Source organism: Petaurus breviceps, unplaced genomic scaffold, assembly GCF_028583685.1.
Source record: "Petaurus breviceps papuanus isolate PSGF00001 unplaced genomic scaffold, PetGlider_PUasm1.0 120, whole genome shotgun sequence".
Lineage (NCBI taxonomy): Eukaryota > Metazoa > Chordata > Mammalia > Diprotodontia > Petauridae > Petaurus > Petaurus breviceps.
Window position 1 is genome coordinate 3,097,235 of NW_027185627.1, and position 22,021 is coordinate 3,119,255.

Consider the following 22,021-nt stretch of genomic DNA (forward strand, 5'->3'; position numbering starts at 1 on the left):
CAGCCCACCTTCCCAGAATTAATCCCCGTTATTCCCTTTCTCACACTCCGATCCACCTGGTTCACTTGCTATTTCCCAAACTCCATGTTCTATGTCCTGCATTTGTGCCTTGGCTCAGCCTGTGCTGGAATATGCTCCCTCCTCACCTCCGCCTCTTAGAACCTTCACCACCTTCACTGTTCAGGTTTCATTCAGGTGTCACTCCCTATGGAAAGCCCTTCCTGATGCCCCTGGCCCATTCTCTAGTTCTGAATTTCCGCTGACCTCCTGTATCTCCTCAGGTGTGCCCAGAATGTGAACTCCTTGAAGGTAGGGGCATTTTCGTTTTGTGTTTGTAATTTTCACTGAGGTGCTGAATATAACGCTTAGTGAATTGACCCCGGTCCTTTGCTTTTCTGCACCTTCTCTTAGCAATCTCCGTCTTCCCCTTGCCCCAGGCATATCAAGTGGCTTCCTTGCTTTACCTCCTCTCTTCTCATCAGCATTTTTACAAATACCGCGTTTATACCAACTGACCACAATGATGGGATTTCAAATTCTGATTCTGGGTAGAATTGCTCAAGTTCAGCTAGTGACAAGCACTACTACCCCTGACTGGAAGCATTGTTCTGACCCCTCACCCCTAATTTGCCAGAGAGGTGTCCGGAAGAGACAGTTGTGAGGTGATGGCTCTGTGCGGCCCTGGGGGGGGGGGAGGGAGGAAGCATCACCCACTCAGCACCAGAATGATTACCCACACGTATGTCCCTCCTTCCACAACCCAGTGAGGTAGGTACATAGTGCAAGTAGTGTCTACGTTACACCTGAAACCCTCGGGCTACGAAGTTAAATGACTCCCTCCCCCCCTAGTGGCAGAACTAATAAGAGTCAAACGGGATTTGAACTCGTCTTCTCGACTTAGGTCCAGCGTTCTATTCCTTAAGCTTTGCTGCTCAGCTTGCAGCTGCCAGGCAAGGCGGAGCTCCGTGCCTTGCTTTCCAGTCCCCAGGAGTGACATGCACCCTCCTACTCAACCCCCTCTGGGGAAGGGCCAGTGGCCTCGGAGCTCGTCTGGGAATGAAGGGCGGGTGCAAAAGGCAAGATCCGCCCCGCTGGAGGTGGCTCTCCGCCCCTCCTGCCGCTGGGTCTAGCCCTGGGAGCCCAAAGCGCTCCGAGGCCGGTTCAGCCAACACATCCTTTGGTGGTGGGCAGCATGCCAGCCGGGCACGCAGGCAGCAGCCGCCAACGCCACCCGTTGTACCTAACGCGATGGAGAGGGCTGGCCTCCCGCTCTGCCTCCTGGCACTGCTCTGGCCGTGCCTGCCGCAGGTGAGATGGAACCGAGGCCCCTGGGCACTCACTCGCCCTGCCTGGGAAAGGCTCTACGCTGGGGGCAATGCCTTTGTTTTCGAGCTGACGGGATTGAGAGAGGGGGAATCCGCTCCAACTCCTGCTCTGCCTCCAACAAAGTGTCGCAAACCGCCCCCAGCCCCGCTGAGGAATCTGGGGTGAAGGGCACCCATATCCCCAGAATACAGCGGACTGAGTGCATGAGAGGTGGGAGGTGCGGCCAAATCCCGATCCCACTGACAAGTGAGGGCCGCGGATCCAGGCTCCGGAGCTAAGCCTCTAGCCTGGCCCCAGGTGATCCCCTGGGGGCCTATGGGGCACTCAGCTTCTGGACCTGCTCTCTCATCCCCTCAGAGGCTTCCCCCTTCCCCAGGAGCTAGACCGGGACTGGAAACAAGTGGGATAGGCAGGAGGCTCCTAGGGGTGGTGGCCCTGCCTCTGTTACTTCTACTTGGGTGAGTTGGAGCCAGCCCCACTGCTAGCATGAGCATCCCTGGGGTGAGGGCATTGGGCGCTATACGACTGCAAAGCCAATAGCGGAGGAACCAAATGGAGCGGGAGACATGGGCAAAGGCAGATAGATTTAACAAGGGCGCTCGTTCTTCGTCTTAAGGAGGGAGGACCAAAAAAAATGGATCTGAAGTCAAGGAAATCCGAAGTCAATTCTCAGGGAAACCAAGGCAGAATGTAGGAGGAAGCCAAGAACCAGTACCCCAAGTATCCCTGCCCTGCCCCCACCCCCAGCAGCCCTGACTAGTGCGGAATGATTCCACTCCCGACGCTCATGGTATTTAATGTCCACTGCCCATCTTGCCCAGGGTCCTGGCTCCAGACGTTTTCCCACCCTAGCTAGCTAGGGGATGAAGCCAAAGAGGAAGGAGAAACACCTGAACTACAGGGCAGGATGTGGTTTCTTGGCTGAGATAGGCTGTTACCTCTGGAACAGGGCAGGACTCTTGAAGGATAGGGAAATAGTCTGAGTAGAAAACAGTTATAGCCTTCGGGAGGAAGTAGATGGCCGGAAGATGGAGTTCCTCCCCAGGGAGGAGACAGGGGGCTAATTCTGAGGGGTTGTGTGTTTCCTCTTGCTATTTGCTCAGCCTTGCCCTGTTTGCCCAGGGAGTGGCAGTGAGGGCAGCGGCGGCAGCAGGTGAGCGAGCCCAGCAGGTTAGCCGGACGTAATGGGAGCCTCTGCAGGGGGCTCACCCCCTCCCAAGCTCCACGAATCTCGGTTTTCCGGCCCCAGGAGCTCCCTGGCACCAAAACCAGACCGACCAGTTGGAAGAGGAAGGAAGAAGTGTCGTCAAGAGGCAGAGAAGTCTTCAGCCTCTGGCTGGGAGGAAAGTCAGAAGGAATTGGAAAGAAAGTCGCATCTGCATTGAATCACCTTCAGTTTAGAGACGTCTCTGGGCTCCTTATCTTTTCCTCATCTTTTCCCATTCCCTTCAGTGGTGTAGCTTCTGTTGGATTGCATGATGGAGCAGGGAGGAAGATTACCTTCTTCCAGTCTGTATATATCTTGAGCCAATTCATTTACAAGTTGTCTTCTTCATTAAAACATAAGCAGGGTCTACTAGGACAAAACCATTCTCCATAGCAAGACTGTTCCAACCAAACAGGTCTGATAACATCCAAGGAAATAAGGGCCTGAAAGACTGTCCTAGGGAAGACCCCAAACCTAAACTGGGCTTTAGGTGGGGGACAAAGTACATGGTACCCTCCCCTGAACTTTTGTTCTTCCTGTAGGGAAGGACAGGGAGCTCTCCTGAAGCCCTGCTCTTCATATCCACGCTGGATGGGAGTCTGCATGCTGTTAGCAAGAAGACTGGCGACATCCAATGGACCCTGAAGGATGGTGAGCCAGGCCCTGGGGTAGGGATGCCCATTGATTTCCCCTAAATGCTCCCAGAATGGTGGCAATCATGATACCTACCTACTAAGGGTTCCCAGGTCTATACTTGAGTACCAACAGGCTATGAGGCCCCATTCCCCATCTCAGCCTACAGCTTCCAAAGTGGCCATCGTATGGGGGTGTGTTCTTGGGAGATAGGGAGTTCAGGGCAAGCAGCTTCTGGTACTTCACTTACTGTCCTTGTCTCTGCAGATCCCGTCATCCAAGGTCCTGTGTATGCCACGGAGTAAGTGTCCTCTCCTCATGACTGACCTGGGATAGGGAGTAATAAACAAGGGAGAATGAGGAAGAAAATGAACAAGGTTCTGGGGTAGAAGAAGATAGGACTTCTAGAATTTGGGGATGTGAATGTAGGGGAAGAGAACCCAGGGTTCTAGACAGTAAGGGAGTGGAAAAGGAAGTAAGGTTTGGGGGTACAGATGTACATGGGAACAAAGTCCTAAGGCAAGGAAGAGAGGAGGGGAGGAAAGTGCAGCCTTACCTGAGAAACTAGATGAAAGTAACTGACATTTTGGAGGGGAAATGGAGAAGGGAGTTTAGGTTTAAGGCAGAAGGAAGAGGATTTTGATCAAATAATCTTCCCACCTCTGTTACAAGCATTATCTCCCAGGTACAGCCTTCCCCAGGCAAGGTGGATGGGCAGACCTTTGGTCAGGCATTGGGAATCTGGTTGGTGGCAATCCTCCAGATATGCCTTCCTGTCTCCCCCCACACTTCTAACATCAACTTCTCCTTCTTCCACAGACCATCCTTCCTCCCTGACCCTAGTGATGGCAGCTTGTACATCTTAGGAGAGGAGAGCAAACAGGGCCTCATGGTAGGTGTGTCTTTCAGTGGGGATGGAGCCCTCAGCAAAAGCAGCATTTGGAGAGAGGTTGCAGGGAATGGGTATGACAGGTACTCACTCAGATTTGAATCCAAAGAGAAGGAAAGTGTCAGACTCTCCCACACAGGAAGGACCTGGACCTCCCCTCTGGAACATTAAGGGAAGGCAGAGTGGATAGAGTCAAAATGTCTTAGGATCCCTCCTGGTCAGCCTAGGCTGAGCTATCCTTCCTTCCTATTCTCTCACAGAAGCTCCCATTCACCATTCCAGAGCTGGTACATGCCTCCCCCTGCCGCAGCTCAGACGGTGTTTTCTACACAGGTAGGGGGAATCCTTCAGTTCACATCTGTCCTCTTAACACTCACAATCCACCCTTCCCCCCCTTCTAGATCCCTAACACACACAGACGTGCACACACACACACACACACACACACACACACACACACACACGAGTTCTGCCCCTACCAGGCTGCTCCTGCTGGCTTTGGGACTGAGAGTGGAGAAACTTATCTGAGGGGAATGAGTTCTATCCATGAGGATGGGAAGGGGGCACCATACCTGGTATAAGCAGAGGTTTTTTAAATGTAGAGGATAGAATATTTCAAGGGAGGACACTGTTCTTCCCTCATTAAGGAAGGAAACAGGATACATGGTTCATGGTGGACCCCAAGTCAGGCAAGAAACAGACCATGCTGTCCACAGAAGCGTGGGATGGGCTCTACCCCTCAGCCCCTCTTCTATACATTGGCCGCACACGTGAGTGAGAGCATCAATCTTCTACCTGCAGAGCAGACCCACGCACCCTTTGTCCAGAATATTGATATGGTAATATCATTGGCATGCTTGAAGAATGGACCTAGTTATGGGTGCCCCTGGGAAAGGTTAAGGTTAATTTACTTGCATATACTTCCTGCCTAGATATAAGCATACATCCAGCTAGTCAACAGTCAGACATTGAGCATTTATTAAGCACTTACTATATGCAGGTACTGTGCTAAGTGCTGAGGATACAGAGAAGGTTTTTTTTTTAATTCCTTCCCTCAAGGAGCTTACATTCTAATGGGGGAGAATATGGAAATAACTAGGAACACCCAAGTTGGAAAGTACTAGGGGAGGGAAAGGCACTAACGACCAGAGGGCTTGGGAAAGAAGATGAATCTGGGCTTAGTCTTGAGGGAAGAAGCCAGGAGAACTAAGTGCTGAAGGCATGCCAGGCATGAGGGAGCTACCCTTGTAGAAGGTAAGATGGCAGAAAGGGGTCAGGTTATTTAAGGATCCTGGAGGTAATAGGGAACCCCTGGAGCTCATCAAGCCATGAGGTGAACTAGCCAGATGGTCACTTTAGAAGAAGAATCACTTCGACAGCTTAGCAGAGGATGGATTAGAAAAATGGAGAGACTTGGAGTGGGGAGGCTATTGTCATGGTCCAAGACCAAAGTGAGGAGGGCATAAACCAAGGCTGTGGCTCAGGGAGTTGAGAAAAGGACATCCCAAAAGTCTTAGCGCTCCAAGAGCTTACAATTGCCCTCAAATTTGGGGGCCACCATGTATGAGAGACATCGCGAAGGTAGAAAACAATTCAGTTTGGCAGCAGACTGGCTATGAAGGCTGAGCTTTGTCGGGGAGTTGAGGGCGACACTGAGATTGTGGGTCTGAGAGGAGGGCAGTGCCCTGGACAGAAATAGGAAAGCTGGGAAGAGGGGATGGTGTGGGGGGAGGGGGAAGACAGATAATAAGTTGTTTTGGATGTGCTGAATTTGAGATGTCCAAAAGGCAGCTGCTGATGTTGAACAGAGCTTTGAGGAACACTTGCCATTGGTGGAGACAGAACCAGAAGAAAAAAAGACAGAACTTGTTCCTCACATAGACAGGTGCTGTAGCACAATGGAAAAGACCCTCCGCTGGCACTTAAGACCTGTGTGACCTTGGACCAGAGGCTTAGCCTCTCTGGGTCTCAGTTTCCTTATCTATACAATGAGGAGGTTGGACCAGATGACCTCTGAACTCCCTTTCAGTTCCAGATCTATGGTCTCTGGGTTTCTTCATCAGGTGGTTGGGAGGTGAGGATGGGAAGGAGAAATACATGGAGAGAAAACATTTCTGGGGGCCATGGGAAAGGAGATAACTCTACTAACCACTTTCTAGAATACACGGTCACTATGTATGACCCCAGGTCCCAGGCCCTTCAATGGAACACTACCTTCAGAGGCTACTCTGCACCCCTCCTTGACCACTTGCCTGGCTACAGTAAGTAAAGCCTGTCTCAGGACGATCATGAATGATCTTTTCCATGACTACCAGGAATGAGTCCTGGCCCCTGCAGTGACCCAGGCTCTAAGTGTTGCCTAAGTGGGAGATGGGGGAGGGACCTTATTTGCCCTCAGGTGTTCTCAGACCCTGGGCATCATCCAACCCAAGACATCCGGGACCAGCTCCCAGGAGGAAAGGGGAGAAGGAGACTAGGTGGTCAAGAAGTGTGCCCAGAATGGGGCTTGCAGCTGGGTGTCTGTTTCTGCAGAGGTGGGCCATTTTGCATCCAGTGGGGAGGGCCTGGTGGTTACTGTGGACAAGGAGAATGGTGCAGTTATCTGGACACAAGACTATGGCTCTCCTATAGCGGGTATTTATGCCTGGCACCAAGACAGTCTACACCGGCTACCTCACCTCACTATGGCCCTGGACACCCTGCGCTTCCTCACCCTTCGCTCCAACCATATCCACCTGAGGCGCTGGGCCCAGCCCTCTGCAACAGCGAGCAGGGATTTCTCCACTTCTGAGACTCAGTTGTTGTAGGTGCCCAGTGGTCCCCAGGGGAGTCAGAATACCTGAGCCTGGGTTCAGAGGGATCAGCCACCTGAAGGAGGGAGGACACATTAGCTGTCCCCACATCCCACATCATGGCATCTGGAGAATTCTAGTCAAGTAGGGGCTAGGAAGAAAACAGAACAAATCAGTCATCAGCCTCCACCTCTAGGAGAATTTGCCTTCCCCTTCTTTCCCATCTGTTCTCCTGCCCTAATCTGATCCCCTTGTCCCTTCCCTTGCCCAGTGAAATGCCCTCCCACATCACCCTCACCCTGAACTGAGTAGGGCCACTTCCCATTTCCTCCTATTCCCCTTTCCCCTCTCATCTTCCTCTAGGCTGACACTGTACGTGGGGAAGCATGCAACCAGCTTCTATGCCTTCAGTGCGCTGGTCCACGCGGGTGTGGCACTGGTGGTGAGAAGGGGGAATCCTTACATGGGTGGGAAGAATGGGCAGATGACTAAGCAGGGGCTCCCTTCATGGCCTTCTTCCTCCTCCTGCAGCCCCGGGGAGTCATTCTATCCCCAGTGAAAGGACCCACCACGGAGGGGGTGACTCTGAGCGACTCAGGAGAGCGGGAGGTCACACCTAGCACGGATGTCAGATACCCTCCCGGCAGTATAACTGCCCTCCACAGCTCATGGCTACTCATTGGTGAGGGGGCACTCTGGGGATGAGAAGAACCACTCCAATGGTTACATACATATTCAAAAATCCCACTGCCAATTTCCACTCCTCCCTGGGGTGGGGGTGGGGGAACACAGCTTCCTTTTCTGTGTCTTCCCCAATTAGAACGTAAGCTTCTTGAGGACAGGCACTGTCTTTCTTCTTGTATTTGTATTCTCAGCATTTAGCTTGGCAGAACAGTCAAGGCACTCTGACTTTAGTGCCTGAAGACCTAGGTTCAAATCCCAGTTCTGCCACAATCACCTTTGTGACATTGGGCCTCTGTTTCCTTGGTTGTATTAGACCACTAACATCCCTTCCGGCTCTAAATCTGTAGAATCTCTGTGATCCTCATATTGAGCCAAAATCTGTCTCCCTGTGATGTCTAGTTCTTCTCCTTGAGACCAAGAGAAACAAATCTAATCCTGCTTCCATGTGAAAGGTGCCATTCAAATGAATGAAGACAGCTAGTTCTGTCCTTCTCGTCCCCAGACTAACATCCCCTGTCCCTCCATCCTCTTACAGTAATGATGATAATTGGCATGTATGGAGCACTTCCAGATTTGCCAAACACTATATACACTCTCCTTTGATCCTCATAACAGCCTGGTGAGGTAGATACTAGAGAGATAAAGGATTTATTAAGGTTTTACTATGTGCCAGGGAACTGTGCTAAGTGCTAGGAATACATATGCAAGCAAACTAGACAGTGCCTGCCTTCAGGGAGCTTACAGTCTAATCAGGGATGATAGTTCATGAAAGGGAGCCAGAAAAGCGTGGGGGTAGGGGCATGGTGTGCAGATAGCCAGGAGGGTTAGAGCTGGACATGATAAATGTGCAAATGCCCCCATCAGAGACTAAGAGTTCAAATCTGGCAGGAGAGAATGAAGGGGATAATGGTCAGAATGAATGCAGCAAGATGTGGAGATGGCCAGAAGGTACTTAATTGCCTAGTTTTACAGATGAGGAAATATACAGGCTCAATACAGTTAGTTTATATACCAGAGGCAGAACTTGAATCCATGATTTTCCGGGCTCTAAATCCAGAGCTCTCTCTAGGTCATCTATCCATAAATTATATATATACATATGTATATATATATGTGTATACACACATATAATATGTTTTTTATTTATATAAACAAAGTCTCTTATTTATTCACATTCTGGCTCCTGGTCCACTAGATATTTATGTCCTTTCTAAGATGTGGCACCTAGAGCCGAGCACACTAACCAAGATATACCAAGTCCAGGGAAATCTGGAGTCATACTGGGTTCAAATCATAGCTCTGCCACTTATTACCTATGTGACTTTGGGGAAATTCCTTAGCTTCTCAGGACTTCAGTTTTCCCATCTATAAAATGAAGGGTTTGGACTAGATGACCTCTGATGTCCCTTCCAGGTCTAAATTTGTGATCCCATGAGGTGGAAAGATGGTTCAGCGGATAGAGCATTGGACTTGTAGTTCAAATCCTGCCTCAGACATTTTTTAGCTACGTGACCCTGGGCAAGTCACTTGCCCTCTCTCAGTAAAAGTGCCTAGCTTACTGGGTTATCGTATCAAATGAGATAGCATAGCCAAAGTGTTTTGCGAATCTTGAAGTGCTATACAAATACTATCATCATCGTCATCGTTGTTATCATATGACTAACAACTGCTTTATTCTATATTGTTCTTACTAGCTTAACTTAAAGATGCAATAGCTTTTTTGGCCTCCATGTTACATTATTGAATCAGACTGAGTTTCAAGTCCCTTAACCCCCACCCTCAGCCCCACCCCTCTTTGAGTTTTAGGTCTCTCAGACCCAGATTTAATCTAGATTTTTAAAGACTTTCAAGACCCTAACTGACCTCTCTGACCTCGGTTGCCCCCCCACCCCCATCCCAGGACACCATGAGCTTCCCCCTGTTCTACACACCACCATGCTAAGGGTCTTCCCTACCTCGGGGTCCAGGACTATGGCCAAGATCAGCCCCTCAGAGAGTGCCTCATCCCGTACCCTCTTCCAAGAGGTCAGTTTTTGGAAGGGAAGAGAAGGAAGGGGAAAGGGAATGAGGAGGAGGGGAAGAGAAGGCTCAGAGGGTGTTCAGAGCCATTCTCCTGCACTGGGTGGTCAGTAAACAGACTGAAAGCAACACTGGACTCTGAGTGGAGGGAAAATAGGACACATAAAATATGAGTCTCTCTGCCTCTCCAGCTTCTTAGCCTAAGCCAGGAGGTACCATGGAGTCTAGAGAGGCTGCCAGGACCCAAGCCTGAGGAGAGACCCCAAGATCTGTATCCAGGGTCTGGGTCTCAAGACATTCTGGTAGCTGGTCTCACCACCCTCCTGCTTGGTGCCTGGATCATCTTTCTTCTTCATCAGGTAAGTTCATGTGCCCTTCCCCAGGGCTGGGAGTCCCAAGTTCTGTCCTCAGACTCCTCCACAGAGGATTCAGAACCTGCAGCCCCTACATCCCTTTTCCTCCCAGGACACCCCTCCACCCCGTTTACACCTTAGATCTTTTGACCCTCCCCCAACACAGGATTCCCCACTCTACTCTCATATCTTTTCCTCAAGATGTCCTTTCTAAGATGTGGCACCTAGAACTGAGCCCACTAACCAAGATATACCAGGTCCAGGGAAATCTGGAGTCATACTGGGCCCAGATCTACCTCCTAATCTTTGTCCCTAAGACACTTAGTTCTGGCCCCATGCCCTACCCTCCAGGATCCCTAACTGTAGCCAATCTCATCCTTCCCCCACAGTTACCCTAGCTCTGTACCCTCCCCTTCTCTCAGGACCCCCAGGTCTTCCCCCTTCATCCTTTCCCCTCCCGGGATGTCACCCCAAGACCTCCAGCCCTACTCTCTTGGTCTGAGGGTTTCTTAGTTTTGGCTCACCCTCCTTCCTTCCTCCTAAGCTCAGAGCTTCCCAGTTCTCTCCAAGAGGGAAAGGGGAAGAAGAGTCAGCATCTCTGGTTTGGTTTTGTGCACCTGGCCCTCAGTCAGAGTAATGGTACATAGCAGGGCCCATCGGGGCCACCCTCAGGGTTAAAGCAGAGATGAGCCCCTGTTGCTGAGCCCTCGTTTGCTATCTGAACAGCGTGTACAAGAGAAACGGCACGGTCCACGGGGGATTCCAAACCCCTGCCCTTCCCAGGACCCACTCCCTCCACCCCCGGGGGCAGCCTTGAACAACCAAGGGACCCCTTGGAGATCTACCGCCATCTCTCCATCCTCCCCCAATCCCACAGACCCCCCCAGCAGGGTCCGTTCCATCCAGAGTGACCTGGAACCTGGAGACACCAGAGGTTAGTCCTGAGCCCTCATTTGCTCTCTGAGTAATGGCGCCCTCTGAGTGGGAGGGTAATGAAAGAAATAAAGAAAGGAACAGTGAGACAAGCAGAGAAAAAAGATAAGCATTTATTAAGTGCCTACTGTATGCAAGGCTCTGTGCTCTCTTATCTCATTTGATCTTCACAACAACTTTGGGATGCAGGAGCTATTATTATTCCCATTTTACAGATGAGGAAACTGAGACAAACAGCAGTTAAGTGACTTGCCCAGGATCCTTACAATAACCCTAGGAGGTAGGTGAAGGGACTTGCCCAGGGTCACACAACTAGTAGTAAGTGTCTGAGGTCAAATTTGAACTCAGGTCCTCCTGACTCCAGGCCCAGCACTCTATTCATTGCACCACACATCTCTTTCTAGAAGGAAGGCAGAACAAACCGACAGGTACAAAGGAAGGGGAGGTAGAGAGGGAACTGTTATGATATTTCTTTTTTCTTCAACACTTAAGTGTTATAGTTTTAGTTTTCAAAAAGTATTTATTCCTATCTCAGAAAAGTTTGAACAGGCAATTCTGTACAATGCCACGAGGGGCCAGTAGTGTACCATATCCATATGGTCCAATTGGAAAACCTGTATTTTGTCTGATACCAGATAATGACTCTTAGCATGAGCATCCTTCAAACGTGAATTTTTCACTCCTTATTCAATACTCAAGGTATTATTATTTTAAAATCTAACTCAAACAACTGTTAAGACAGGTAATACTTTTAAGTGGCTTTAAAAAAACAACACCCCTAGGTACTATTTGATATTTTTCTTATCTTTTAAGCCTTAATTAGAATGTTCCTTAATAATGTGAACTTATTTCTTTTTTTAATTAATTTGTTTATTCTCCCCCCCTTCATGGTGGCATGCAATCAGATATAGGATCTACAAATATCTCCACATTAATCATTAGTCAGGTTGTAAAGAAGGATTATGACTGATGGAATGATCAGTGGAAAAGAGGAAACAAAACAAAATGAGAAAAAGAAAGAGAACAAGTGGTTTGCTTCACTCTGCATTCAGACTCTGCAGCTCTTTCTCTGGATGTGGGTCTCTCTTTCCAACATGAGTCTTTTGGAGTTGTCTTATAACCTTACATTGCTGAGAGGAGCCCAGTCTATTGACATTGGTCATCACACATACGTTGTGTCTGTGATTGCGTAGATTTCTCCTGGTTCTGCTCTTCTTGCTCAACATCAGTTTACATAAGTCTCTCCAGGTTCTTATGAAGTCCGTCTGCTCCTCATTTCTTATAGCACAGTGGTATTCCATTACATTCATATGCCACAACTTGTTCAGCCACTCCCCAATTGATGGACATCCCCTTGGTTTCCAGTTCTTTGCCATCACAAAAAGAGCTGCTATAAATATGTTTGTATATATGGATCCTCCTCCCACTTCTCTGATCTCTTTGGGATATAACCCTAGAAGTGGTATTGCTGGGTCAAAGGGTATTCATTTATTTATAGCTCTTTGGGCATCATTCCAGATTGCTCTCCAGAATGGTTGGATCAGTTCACAACTCTACCAACAGTGCATCAGGGTACACTTATTTCTCCAAATTAACAAGTTTTCCTAGAATGTGCATGCATTTCTGGGACTTAAGTACCTGTAGATTTGTTTTCCTCTCTTTGTCCAGTTTAGGGTGTTGTTGAGTTGTTTTCAGCTGTGTCTGATTCCTTTTTACCCCCTTTGGAATTTTCTTGACAAAGATACTGTAATGGTTTGCCATTTCGTTCTGCAATGTATTCTGTAGATGAGGAAACTGAAGCAAACAAGGTTAGGTGACTTGTCCAGGGTCACCCAACCAGTACTTGTCTGAGGCCGGATTTGAACTCAGGAAGATGAGTCTTCCTAACTCTAGGCCAAGTACTCTATCTACTACATTGAACTCTTTTTTCTAGATAAAAGACATACTTCTCTCTCTCTTAACAATAACATCCTAATAAGTTCTGTGACATGATATTTGCATTTTCATGGTCTTATATTTTAGAAAGTCTGATAAAGAAATTAGAAACGGTTTTGACATTTCAAAAATTTCTTTGCATTCTGAAGTTCAGATGATTTTATTGTATTTACTTTTCTGTGTGCTGCTATTCCAATATGAAAGGCTGAACTTCTAGAGCATCCTGCTAATCCCCCAAAAGGGTGGGTATTGTCCATTAATTATAGGAGTTTAGTAATGGCTTCATAGGTTACTTAGGCTAACTATTCATCTTACCAGTGAGGAAGTACAGACCCAGAGAGGTTGTGACTTGCTTACTTACCATGATTGTAAGTGGCACTGGGTTCAGCTTTTGCACCCAGGTTGTTTGACTCCAAATCCAACAGTTTTCCAATTCAACAACACTGCTTCCACACATACACCATGGCGCCTCTGCTTTTTCATAGTTTTAACTTTATCCAATAGTAATGGTAGCTAACACTTATATAGGACTTACTAAGTGCTTTAAAATCACTATCTCATTGGATCCTCACAATGACCTTTCAAGGTAAGTGCTACTATTATCCCCACTTTACAGATGAGGAAACTGAGGCAAACAGAAGCAAAGCGATTTGCTCGGGGTCACATAGCTAGGAAGTATCTGAAGCCAGATTTGAACTGAGGTCTCCCTGACTCCAAATCTAACACACTATCCATTGTGCCACCAGCTTCCTCTGGGCATGAGCGTGAACACCCGCTCCCAGAAGAAAGCGACAGGACCATTCCTTACCTTGTGTCCCAGATGTCTGACCTCTGAAAGTCCAGATAAGTTTCCCCATCCAATTGACTTTACAAATCATGCTTAACCCTCCCTAGAGAAGCTTCAGAGGTTCGTCTTTGCTCTGAATGAAAGAAGCAAAGTCATCTGTGTACATTATATCAGATGCTTCCAACCAGAAGTATGCTGGTAAATATTTAACAACAGCTCTCCTAAGAGTATGACCCTCTTTTAAATATAATCTGCATTGTTAACATTTTCTCTATTTACTTTTTAAAGTGTAGAAGATCAAAACAATAATATCAAAACAATTAACTCGAACATTTGCTGATTTCCAATATGTCAATGTTCACACTAGAAATTTAACAATGGGCTCTTGAGGCTGATGGTGGCAGTACCTCTGCATCTAGTCCACTTAAATCAGCCATCGACTAACCCTTGGAAAGAGGAAGTTGAATTCATCAGACCAAAGTACTAGACGTTAGGCTGTCCGATTTTAAAAAGACTATTTGTGACTTAAACTTTTCTCCAAATACCATTTTCCTTTACCTAATTCTATTATCCAAATGATTTTTGGCTGTATTCGATACATATAATAATGACTGTTGTCCTTCTTTCTCAGAGGACCAAAGTGTTATCATTATGTCAGAATTCAAAGCACTGTGGCTGATCAGACCAATACAAACTCTAAACACTACCCCCGGTCGGGCACAAACAGTCCACGTGAACATTTGGGGTGGAGAGGTCTCTGAATTTGCGCGTCTCATGTTTCTTTTGAGTTACTGCAATTCTGTTTTGCTCACAGAGCACAGCACCTTCTTTGATGTGGGTACAGCATGCTGGATGGTCCTGTGACAGCATCTCCCATCTCTCACAATTGATTCCAAAGTTCTTCAGAGAGACCTTGAGAGTGGACTAGTATCACTTCTTCTGACCTTCATGTGAGTGCTTGCCTTGTGCAAGTTCTCCATAAAATAGTCTTTCAGGCAAACATATTTTGCCTAAATGTACTATAGTCAAACATTCTTCTAATACACATAATAATATGACAATGCTGTGTATAGGAGATGCATGAGGTTTGGTTCTAAAATTTAACTTTCAGTAATCCACACAAACTCTAATAGTGCTCTCTGGTCTAGGGATAAAGATTAATGGGGAAGTCTAGCAGCTCTCTGAAGGCCTGACAGTCTTAAGTTTTAGCCTTTCTGTGTCTTTTTCTGAGAGTGCCTAATATTTCTCTATTGGTAATCTAATAGTTAATGCACATGCCAGCAGTCAGTAAACATTTATTAAGCACCTACTACATGACAGGCACACCTACTATGTGATAGGCACTGTGCTAAGTGTGGGTTGTGCTTTCAAGTTTACAAAGCACTTTCCCATCCCCCGAAAGGAGAATTTGGCAGGGGGGCGGGGGGGGGGGGGTCTTCCGGTGCTACAATGGAAAACTTGCTGGCTTTGGAGTCAAGGAATCAGATCAAATAATGCCTATGGAGCATCACAGATTACATCACCTCTCAGACCCAATTCCTCATCCATAAACTAAGGAAAGGGACTGGAAGAGCTCTAAGGCCCCTTCCAATCCTATATACATCATCCCATCAGGTGGGGATGCTGACCTTGGAATCCGAGGACTTGAGTTTGGCTCCTGGCCCTGCCACTTATTGCCAGTGTAACCTTGATCAAGTCCTCTTATTATCATTCTCTCTGACCTTCAGTTTCCTTATTTGTAAAATGAAAGAATTGAACTAGAAGACCTCTAAGGTCCCTTCTGGCTACTAGTGAATAGAGCACTGGGCCTAGAGTCAGAAAGATCTGAGTTTAAATCTGGCCTCAGACACTTACTAGCTGTGTGATCCTGGACAAGTCACTTAACCCTTTTTGCCTCAGTTTCCTCATCTGTCAAATGGGCTGGAGGAAAAAAATGGCAAAATTACTCCAGTTTCTTTGCCAAAATGGGATCATGACTGAATGACAACAACAAAGTCACTTCTGGCTCCAAACCAAATCTTAAAAGCTGGTCATTATTATTATTATTATTATTTGTCAACCACATGCCAGTCCCAAACGTAATTCCTTGTTTCTCAGATTTATGTACTTTATTTCCTCTAAGCAGAGAACCAACAAGTCTTTCCTTTATCACTTTTATCTCCTCAAATTCTTCTTTTCCTATCCTGGCACCCAGAACTAATCTCTTTATCAGGTTAAGGTTTTATTCTCAAACAACTTCAGTTTTCTTGAGGATTTCAAGAAAATTCCATAGACTTCATCTAGCCTGTCCATAATTAAATGATGGGATTCTTCCCAAAGCAGTCTTCAATGCATCTTTCCATAGGGGGTAGAAAGACCATTATGCTATCACCTCTCTGTGGTACAGTGTAAAGAAAGGGACAGGACTTGGAGTCTGAGGACCTGGATTCAAATGCTACCTCTGCCACTCTGGGACAATGGCCAAGTCATATCCTTTGTGGGCCTCAGTTTCTTCATCTATAAAATAAGGGGGTTGGACCAGATGATCTCTAAGCTTCTTTCTAGGTCTAAATCTCTGGTCCTATACTCTCAAATTTATTTTTATTTTTTAACATTCTCTTCCATAAGGTTATGAGTTCCAAATTTTCTCCCCATCTCTCCCCTTCTCCCAACCCCAAGATGACATGTAATATGTAAAGAAGAATTAGAACCAATGGTAGAAACCACAAGAAAGAAGAAAAAAAAAAGAGAGAGAAAGAGAGCAAATAATATGCTTTGATTTGCATTCAGACTCCATAGTTCTTTTTCTGGATGTGGACAGCATTTTCCAGCATGAGTCTTTTTTCCGTTTAAATTTATTTACTTTTAGTTTACAATATTCAGTTCCACAATTCTTTGAGTTTCTCCTTGTCCCTCTCTTCCCCCGCCACAAAGATGACATGTAATCCGTAATATGTTCTACAGAGACTTTCACGTTAAACATTTTCTCAATAGTCAAGTTGTAAAGAAGAATTATAACCAATGGGATGAACCACGAGAAAAAAGAAACAAAACAAAACAACAAAAAAGGAAGAGAGCAAATAGCTTGCCTCTATCTGCATTCAGACTCTGTAATTCTTTCTCTGGATGTGGATAACCTTTTCCATCATGAGTCTTTTGGAATTGTCTTAGATCCTTGCATTGTTGAGAAGAGATAAGTCTATCAAAGTTAGTCGTTGTACAATGTGGCTGTTACCATATATTCATTTATTAAGCAGCTGGAAACAATTGAATTTTTAGAAGTAGTTAGCAAAAATAATTAGTTAAAAATAGTACATTATTACCATAGTTACAAGGACACTGTTAATAACCCTTATCTGTGAGTCACTTTAATAGCTAATTACCCTTCCCACTCATCGAATTGGTCTTAATTATTTCGTGTATTATTTTTATATCATGAATTACCAAAATTGAGGCAGGGGGCTAATTTATACTGCTTGCCCCAGGCACCAAAATTGCTAGTTATAGCTTTAAAAAGCTTAAAATTGCTGTTCTCTATTATAAGAACTTCTGGTTTCTTGAACTTCTGCCATGATTCCCTATAACATTCAATTATCTCTCTAAGACTTAATATAGTATCTACTATTAATGTTTTATACTGCTATTAATTTCCCTTCCTTGGACCCTTCAATTAAACTCCAGGGAGCTCCCATTTTCCTTCCTTATAGAAATGCTTGAATGGTGAGATCAGAATAATTAACTAATCAATCATTTAATTAACTAACAACAGAATCTGGTCAGAATGGCAAGTTGCTCTGCTCCAGAAACCTAAACCTCCTGGAGGGTCATGCCTCTCTGAGAAGTCAGTTACTGATGCTTACTGAAGAAGGGAGAATATTCAGGAATTCATTTCTGCAGAACCCTTATTTTGAGGGGGATCTCTGGTTTGCTGTGTCTGCTTCTCTTCTAACTACTTGCCTGGCTACTTATTTGCTTCTAACCCATCACTCAGTTTTGATCTCTAGCATCTACAGATCCAAAGTCATTCATGTCACAGAGTTTTATATCTGGAAGGAACTTGTGAGATCATTAGTGTCATTCATTCATTCATTCATTTTATAGATGATAAAGAATACAGATTTTACAGATGAGGAAACTGAGACCCAGAGAATTTGCTTAAGTTGGAGCTAGTTGGTGTCAGAGTTGTTACTAGATTCGAAATTTCTTGACTCCAGGCTCAGGTTCCCTGCTCCTCGAGTATTGTACAGCCCCACCCCCGACCCAGGATTAAAATGGCAGGATTATATTTTTTAATTTTAAAATTTTTATTTTCAGTTCCAAATTTTCTTCTTCCTTCCACCCCCTCCCCTATGAAGGCAAGAAGCATGATATCCATTATACATTTGAAATTAGCTCATATTTTTTCTAACTCTACCTCACCTGCTCTTATAGGAAGAAGGAAGGAAACACGCATTTTTTAAGTGCCTACCATGTGTCAAACATTGTGCTAAGTACTTTAAAAATATTATCTCAGTTGAACTTCACAACAACTCTGGGAAGTAGATGTTATTATTATCTCCATTTTACAATTAAGGAAACTGAGGCAGAAAGAGGTTACAGGACTTGCCCAGGGTCACACAGCTAGTCAATGTCTGAAGGTCTTCCTGACTCCAGACCCAGCACTCATTCCATTATGCCACCAGCTGGCCTGCCTTTGACTTACGATGCCACTCTGACCTTTGGCTTTGGAGTATTTCCTGAATCTACATTATCTTGGAATGTCATAGAATCTTCTCAACATACCCAGAAATTCCAAATTCCAAACTCTACCTGGGCTTACCCACTCCTAATTGACTGTCCATTTTTTGCAATCCATTCTTTACACACCCCTGGCTTGATGTGACAGGTCTGATGGATCTTATCTTCAGATGTATCACAGAGTGCATTCCTAGCTCAGCATGTTTGCCTATAAGCTGACATGCAGGTCCCATAATTATAGACTGATTAGACAAGGGCCTTAGCTGACACCAGCTCCTCTACTGCTGTAATATCCCTGCCCTGCTAGATCTTTTGGTGGTTTTTTTTTTTAACATATTGATGACAATTTTAACAGATTAATAGAGCATAAAGTCAGTGTTTACTGGGCCAATCGTGTCCTTTTAGAACACAGCCATCTTTGTGCCTGCTGATAAATAGTATTCTATCTAAAGGCTATCTAGAACTGCCTCTCCTACTCCTGGAGGCAGAGGCCATGCTGGGAAGTCAAGTGGACATGCATTTATCAAACACCTACTATGTGTCAGGGCAGTGCTGCTAAGTGTAGGGGTACAGAGAAAGGTTAAAAAAATCCCACTCCTTGCTGTCAAAGAGCTCACAGTATAAACCAAGGAGACAAGAACATGCAGACAATTACAGTTACCTCTTTTATATAGAGACTTTCCTATCATGGTTTCTATATACTGGGAGGGGGGAGGGTCAGCATAAGAAATTAAATGGGAATTTTGGGGGAGTTTTGTGAAGCTACAGATGACACACAAAGGCCAGTGGATGACACAGAGCCTATGACCAAATACTTAATCCAAATTTTACAATAAGGTACTGTAAACATCCCATAAAAGAAAAAGAAAAAATTCAGACTTCTTCTCTGGTATGGAGGGCCAAAAATTTTTATATGGATTTTTCAGATCTTGGGGGTGCAAAGCCCCTAACCCCCATGATGTGGAAGGGATAACTAGTTTAGTTGGAATTTGAAGGAAGTCAGGGAAGCCAGGAAGCAAAGATGAGAAGGGAGAGTGTTCTGGGCATGGAGGACAGATCCAACGAAAATGCCGAGTCAGGAGATGTCTTGCTTGGGAACAGCATCACTGAGGACCAGTGTCACTGCCTCAGAAGGTGGTGTCACTGTGGAATTGTCAGAGACTTTCTTTGATTGTGGGCTGTGGTTAGTGTTTAGAGGATTCGGCCCACACTTAGATGGCAGAGATGGCTAGTGTGTTGTGTTTGGGCAGGTGACCCGTGCGTGTGTTTGCTGCCAAGTTCTCCTGTCTGGTGGGCAATAGAAGCAGTGCAGTGGTTCCAATTCTGCTGGCTTAAACAAAGGCATCACGTTTGAGTTTGCCTGGACAGCCACCTGATGGTATTAGATGATTTTCTACCATGACTGTCCCACCTGTTCCAGGCAGAGCCAATGTGTTCCAGTGATTAGGCAGACTATCAGGTTGGATGGGGAAGCTGGGAGATGGGAGAATCCTCACACAGGGCCAAGGATGCAGAGTCCAAGTGAAAAAAAGAGCAAGCCCAAGTGGAAAAGCCAAAATATGCTCATAACAAGATGTCTGTGGAGCCCAGAGATCCGGGACTGAAATGAGTTGGGAAGGCTAGATTCAGAATTCCTAGCCAGGTAGAGATTCACAGCTGAAAGATTCAGCATGAAATTAGGAAAGCAGAATGCTTTTTTTTTGTTACAGTGATCTCTTCTTGAGGACTCTGACATAGTAATTCCCTGTTAGTCCACAAAATCGGTCAGCTTTCAATTTAACTTGAGAACTGTTTGCTTGAGGAATCATCCATTCTTCTTGGACGATGAGAGGTCCTTAATTTTCTGGTCTTTTCTTTCCCTTTCTTCTCCTCCATATTTCTTTCTATCTCATGTGCTAGAGTAGAATGAGGATCTGAGTTAAATTACAACTCTACTAGCTATGTGGTCCAGGGCAGATCACTAAAAAATTTTTCTCACCCTAGGTTTCTTCATTTGTAAAATGGAAATAATATATTTATTCTGCTTTATCTTATAAGGTAACAAATGATAGCTAATTGCATAAATTTTTAAATTTGTTTCTTTTTACCTGGGATATTGAAAGGGAACAAAGAAAGAAAAGTGATGGAATGAACCATGGGGGAAAGGAAAAGAGAGAAAACATTCCAAAGATCTGGGTTGGCAAAAAAAAAAATGTGGATAGAGCACTGAACCTGGAAACAGGAGGACCTAAGTTCTAATTCGGCCTGAGACACTTACTAGCTGTGTGACCCTGGGCATGTCATTTAACCTCCAATTGATAGAGGAGAGAGAGAGGGAGGGAGGGAGGGAGAGGGAGAGGGAGAGGGAGAGGGTAGAAAGAAGAAGAGGGAGGAGGAAGAGGAAAATAAAGGAAACATAATAAGAATAGAAAAGTAAGAAAGGAAATGGTGCAGCTAAGTGGCGCAGTGAATAGAGCACCAGCCCTGGAGTCAGGCGGACCTGAGTTCATTTTGGCTTCAGACACTTAACACTTACTAGCCACTAGCCATGTGACCTTGTGCAAGTCACTTAACCCCAATTGCATTGCCCTCCCCCCTCCAAAAAGCATAAAAGGAAGGAAGGAAGGAAGGAAAGAAGAAAGAAAGAGAGAGAGAAAGAAAGAAAGAAAGAAAGAAAGAAAGAAAGAAAGAAAGAAAGAAAGAAAGAAAGAAAGAAAGAAAGAAAGAAAGAAAGAAGAAAGAAAGAAAGGAGGAAGGGAGGGAGGAAGGAAGGAGGAAGGGAGGGAGGGAGGAAGGAGGAAGGGAGGGAGGGAGGAAGGAAGGAAGAAAGAAAGGAAATGAGCATCCCAATTGAGTAAAGAGAACAAAAAAGAGGAGGGAGAGTGATGAGGGAACATGAGGATTATAGCAAGAAAGGAAGGGGAAAGGTAAAACCAGGATCATGCTCCTAGGAGTGCAGGCACCTACAGGGAGGTGAGTTTCCTAAGGCCCTGCTTCCTCTCTTCCAGCCCAAGATGAAGAGCTCACTGTGGTGGGAAAGATCTCCTTCAACCCTAAAGATGTTCTGGGCCGTGGCACAGGCGGCACCTTTGTGTTCAGGTGAGCAAGGTCCAGGTGGCCAACCCTGGACTTCCTACCCATCAGCCCTCGTTCTCATCTGGGGCACAGAAGGAGGCCGGCCTACTTCAGGAGGTGATAAGGGCAATCCTGGGGTGTGCAGGAGCCCTTGAGGCCATTCAGCTCCCCAGTCTATCCTCGGGTTCTTTCTCCCTTTCCCTCCAGGGGCCAGTTTGAAGGGCGAGCAGTAGCCGTAAAGCGGCTGCTTCGGGAGTGTTTCAGCCTCGTGCATCGGGAGGTGCAGCTGCTCCAGGAGTCCGACTCACACCCCAGCGTGTTACGTTACTTCTGCACCGAGCGGGGCCCCCAGTTCCATTACATCGCTTTGGAGCTCTGCACAGCCACCCTGAAGGAGGTGAGCCTGACACCAACAGGAGACAACACAGCTCCGCAATCCCTTCGGCTGGGTTAGATATTGAGGTCGGGAAGATGGGCTTCTCTATCAGCTGACATTTACCGTGTTTCCCCGATAATAAGACACTGTCTTATATATATATTTTTTTTTGTGGAAAGAAAAACACCAGAGGGCTTATTTTCAGGGGAGGGCTTATGTTGTCCTGCCTCAGCTCTCCTCCGCGGCACTGCTCTCAATGGCGCCAGCAAACAAATCACTGGGGAAGAACAGGATGACGCGCTCACTGCTGCAGCTCT

General features: G+C 46.0%; 1 protein-coding gene across 1 annotated transcript in view; it reads left to right on the forward strand.

Annotated features, from left to right (window-relative positions):
* Positions 1-1,150: 1,150 nt before the first annotated feature.
* Positions 1,151-22,021, forward strand: part of ERN2 (endoplasmic reticulum to nucleus signaling 2) — a 30,116-nt gene continuing 9,245 nt past the window's right edge. Inside the window, exons 1-15 of the mRNA XM_069089325.1 lie at positions 1,151-1,308; positions 3,076-3,184; positions 3,434-3,467; positions 3,986-4,058; positions 4,316-4,388; positions 4,703-4,825; positions 6,215-6,316; positions 6,588-6,858; positions 7,211-7,289; positions 7,379-7,529; positions 9,432-9,556; positions 9,742-9,909; positions 10,630-10,837; positions 21,262-21,352; positions 21,536-21,725. Coding sequence (XP_068945426.1) covers positions 1,249-1,308; positions 3,076-3,184; positions 3,434-3,467; positions 3,986-4,058; positions 4,316-4,388; positions 4,703-4,825; positions 6,215-6,316; positions 6,588-6,858; positions 7,211-7,289; positions 7,379-7,529; positions 9,432-9,556; positions 9,742-9,909; positions 10,630-10,837; positions 21,262-21,352; positions 21,536-21,725 — 1,857 coding nt within the window. The 5' untranslated portion in view covers positions 1,151-1,248. The remainder of the gene's footprint in view (positions 1,309-3,075; positions 3,185-3,433; positions 3,468-3,985; positions 4,059-4,315; positions 4,389-4,702; positions 4,826-6,214; positions 6,317-6,587; positions 6,859-7,210; positions 7,290-7,378; positions 7,530-9,431; positions 9,557-9,741; positions 9,910-10,629; positions 10,838-21,261; positions 21,353-21,535; positions 21,726-22,021) is intronic.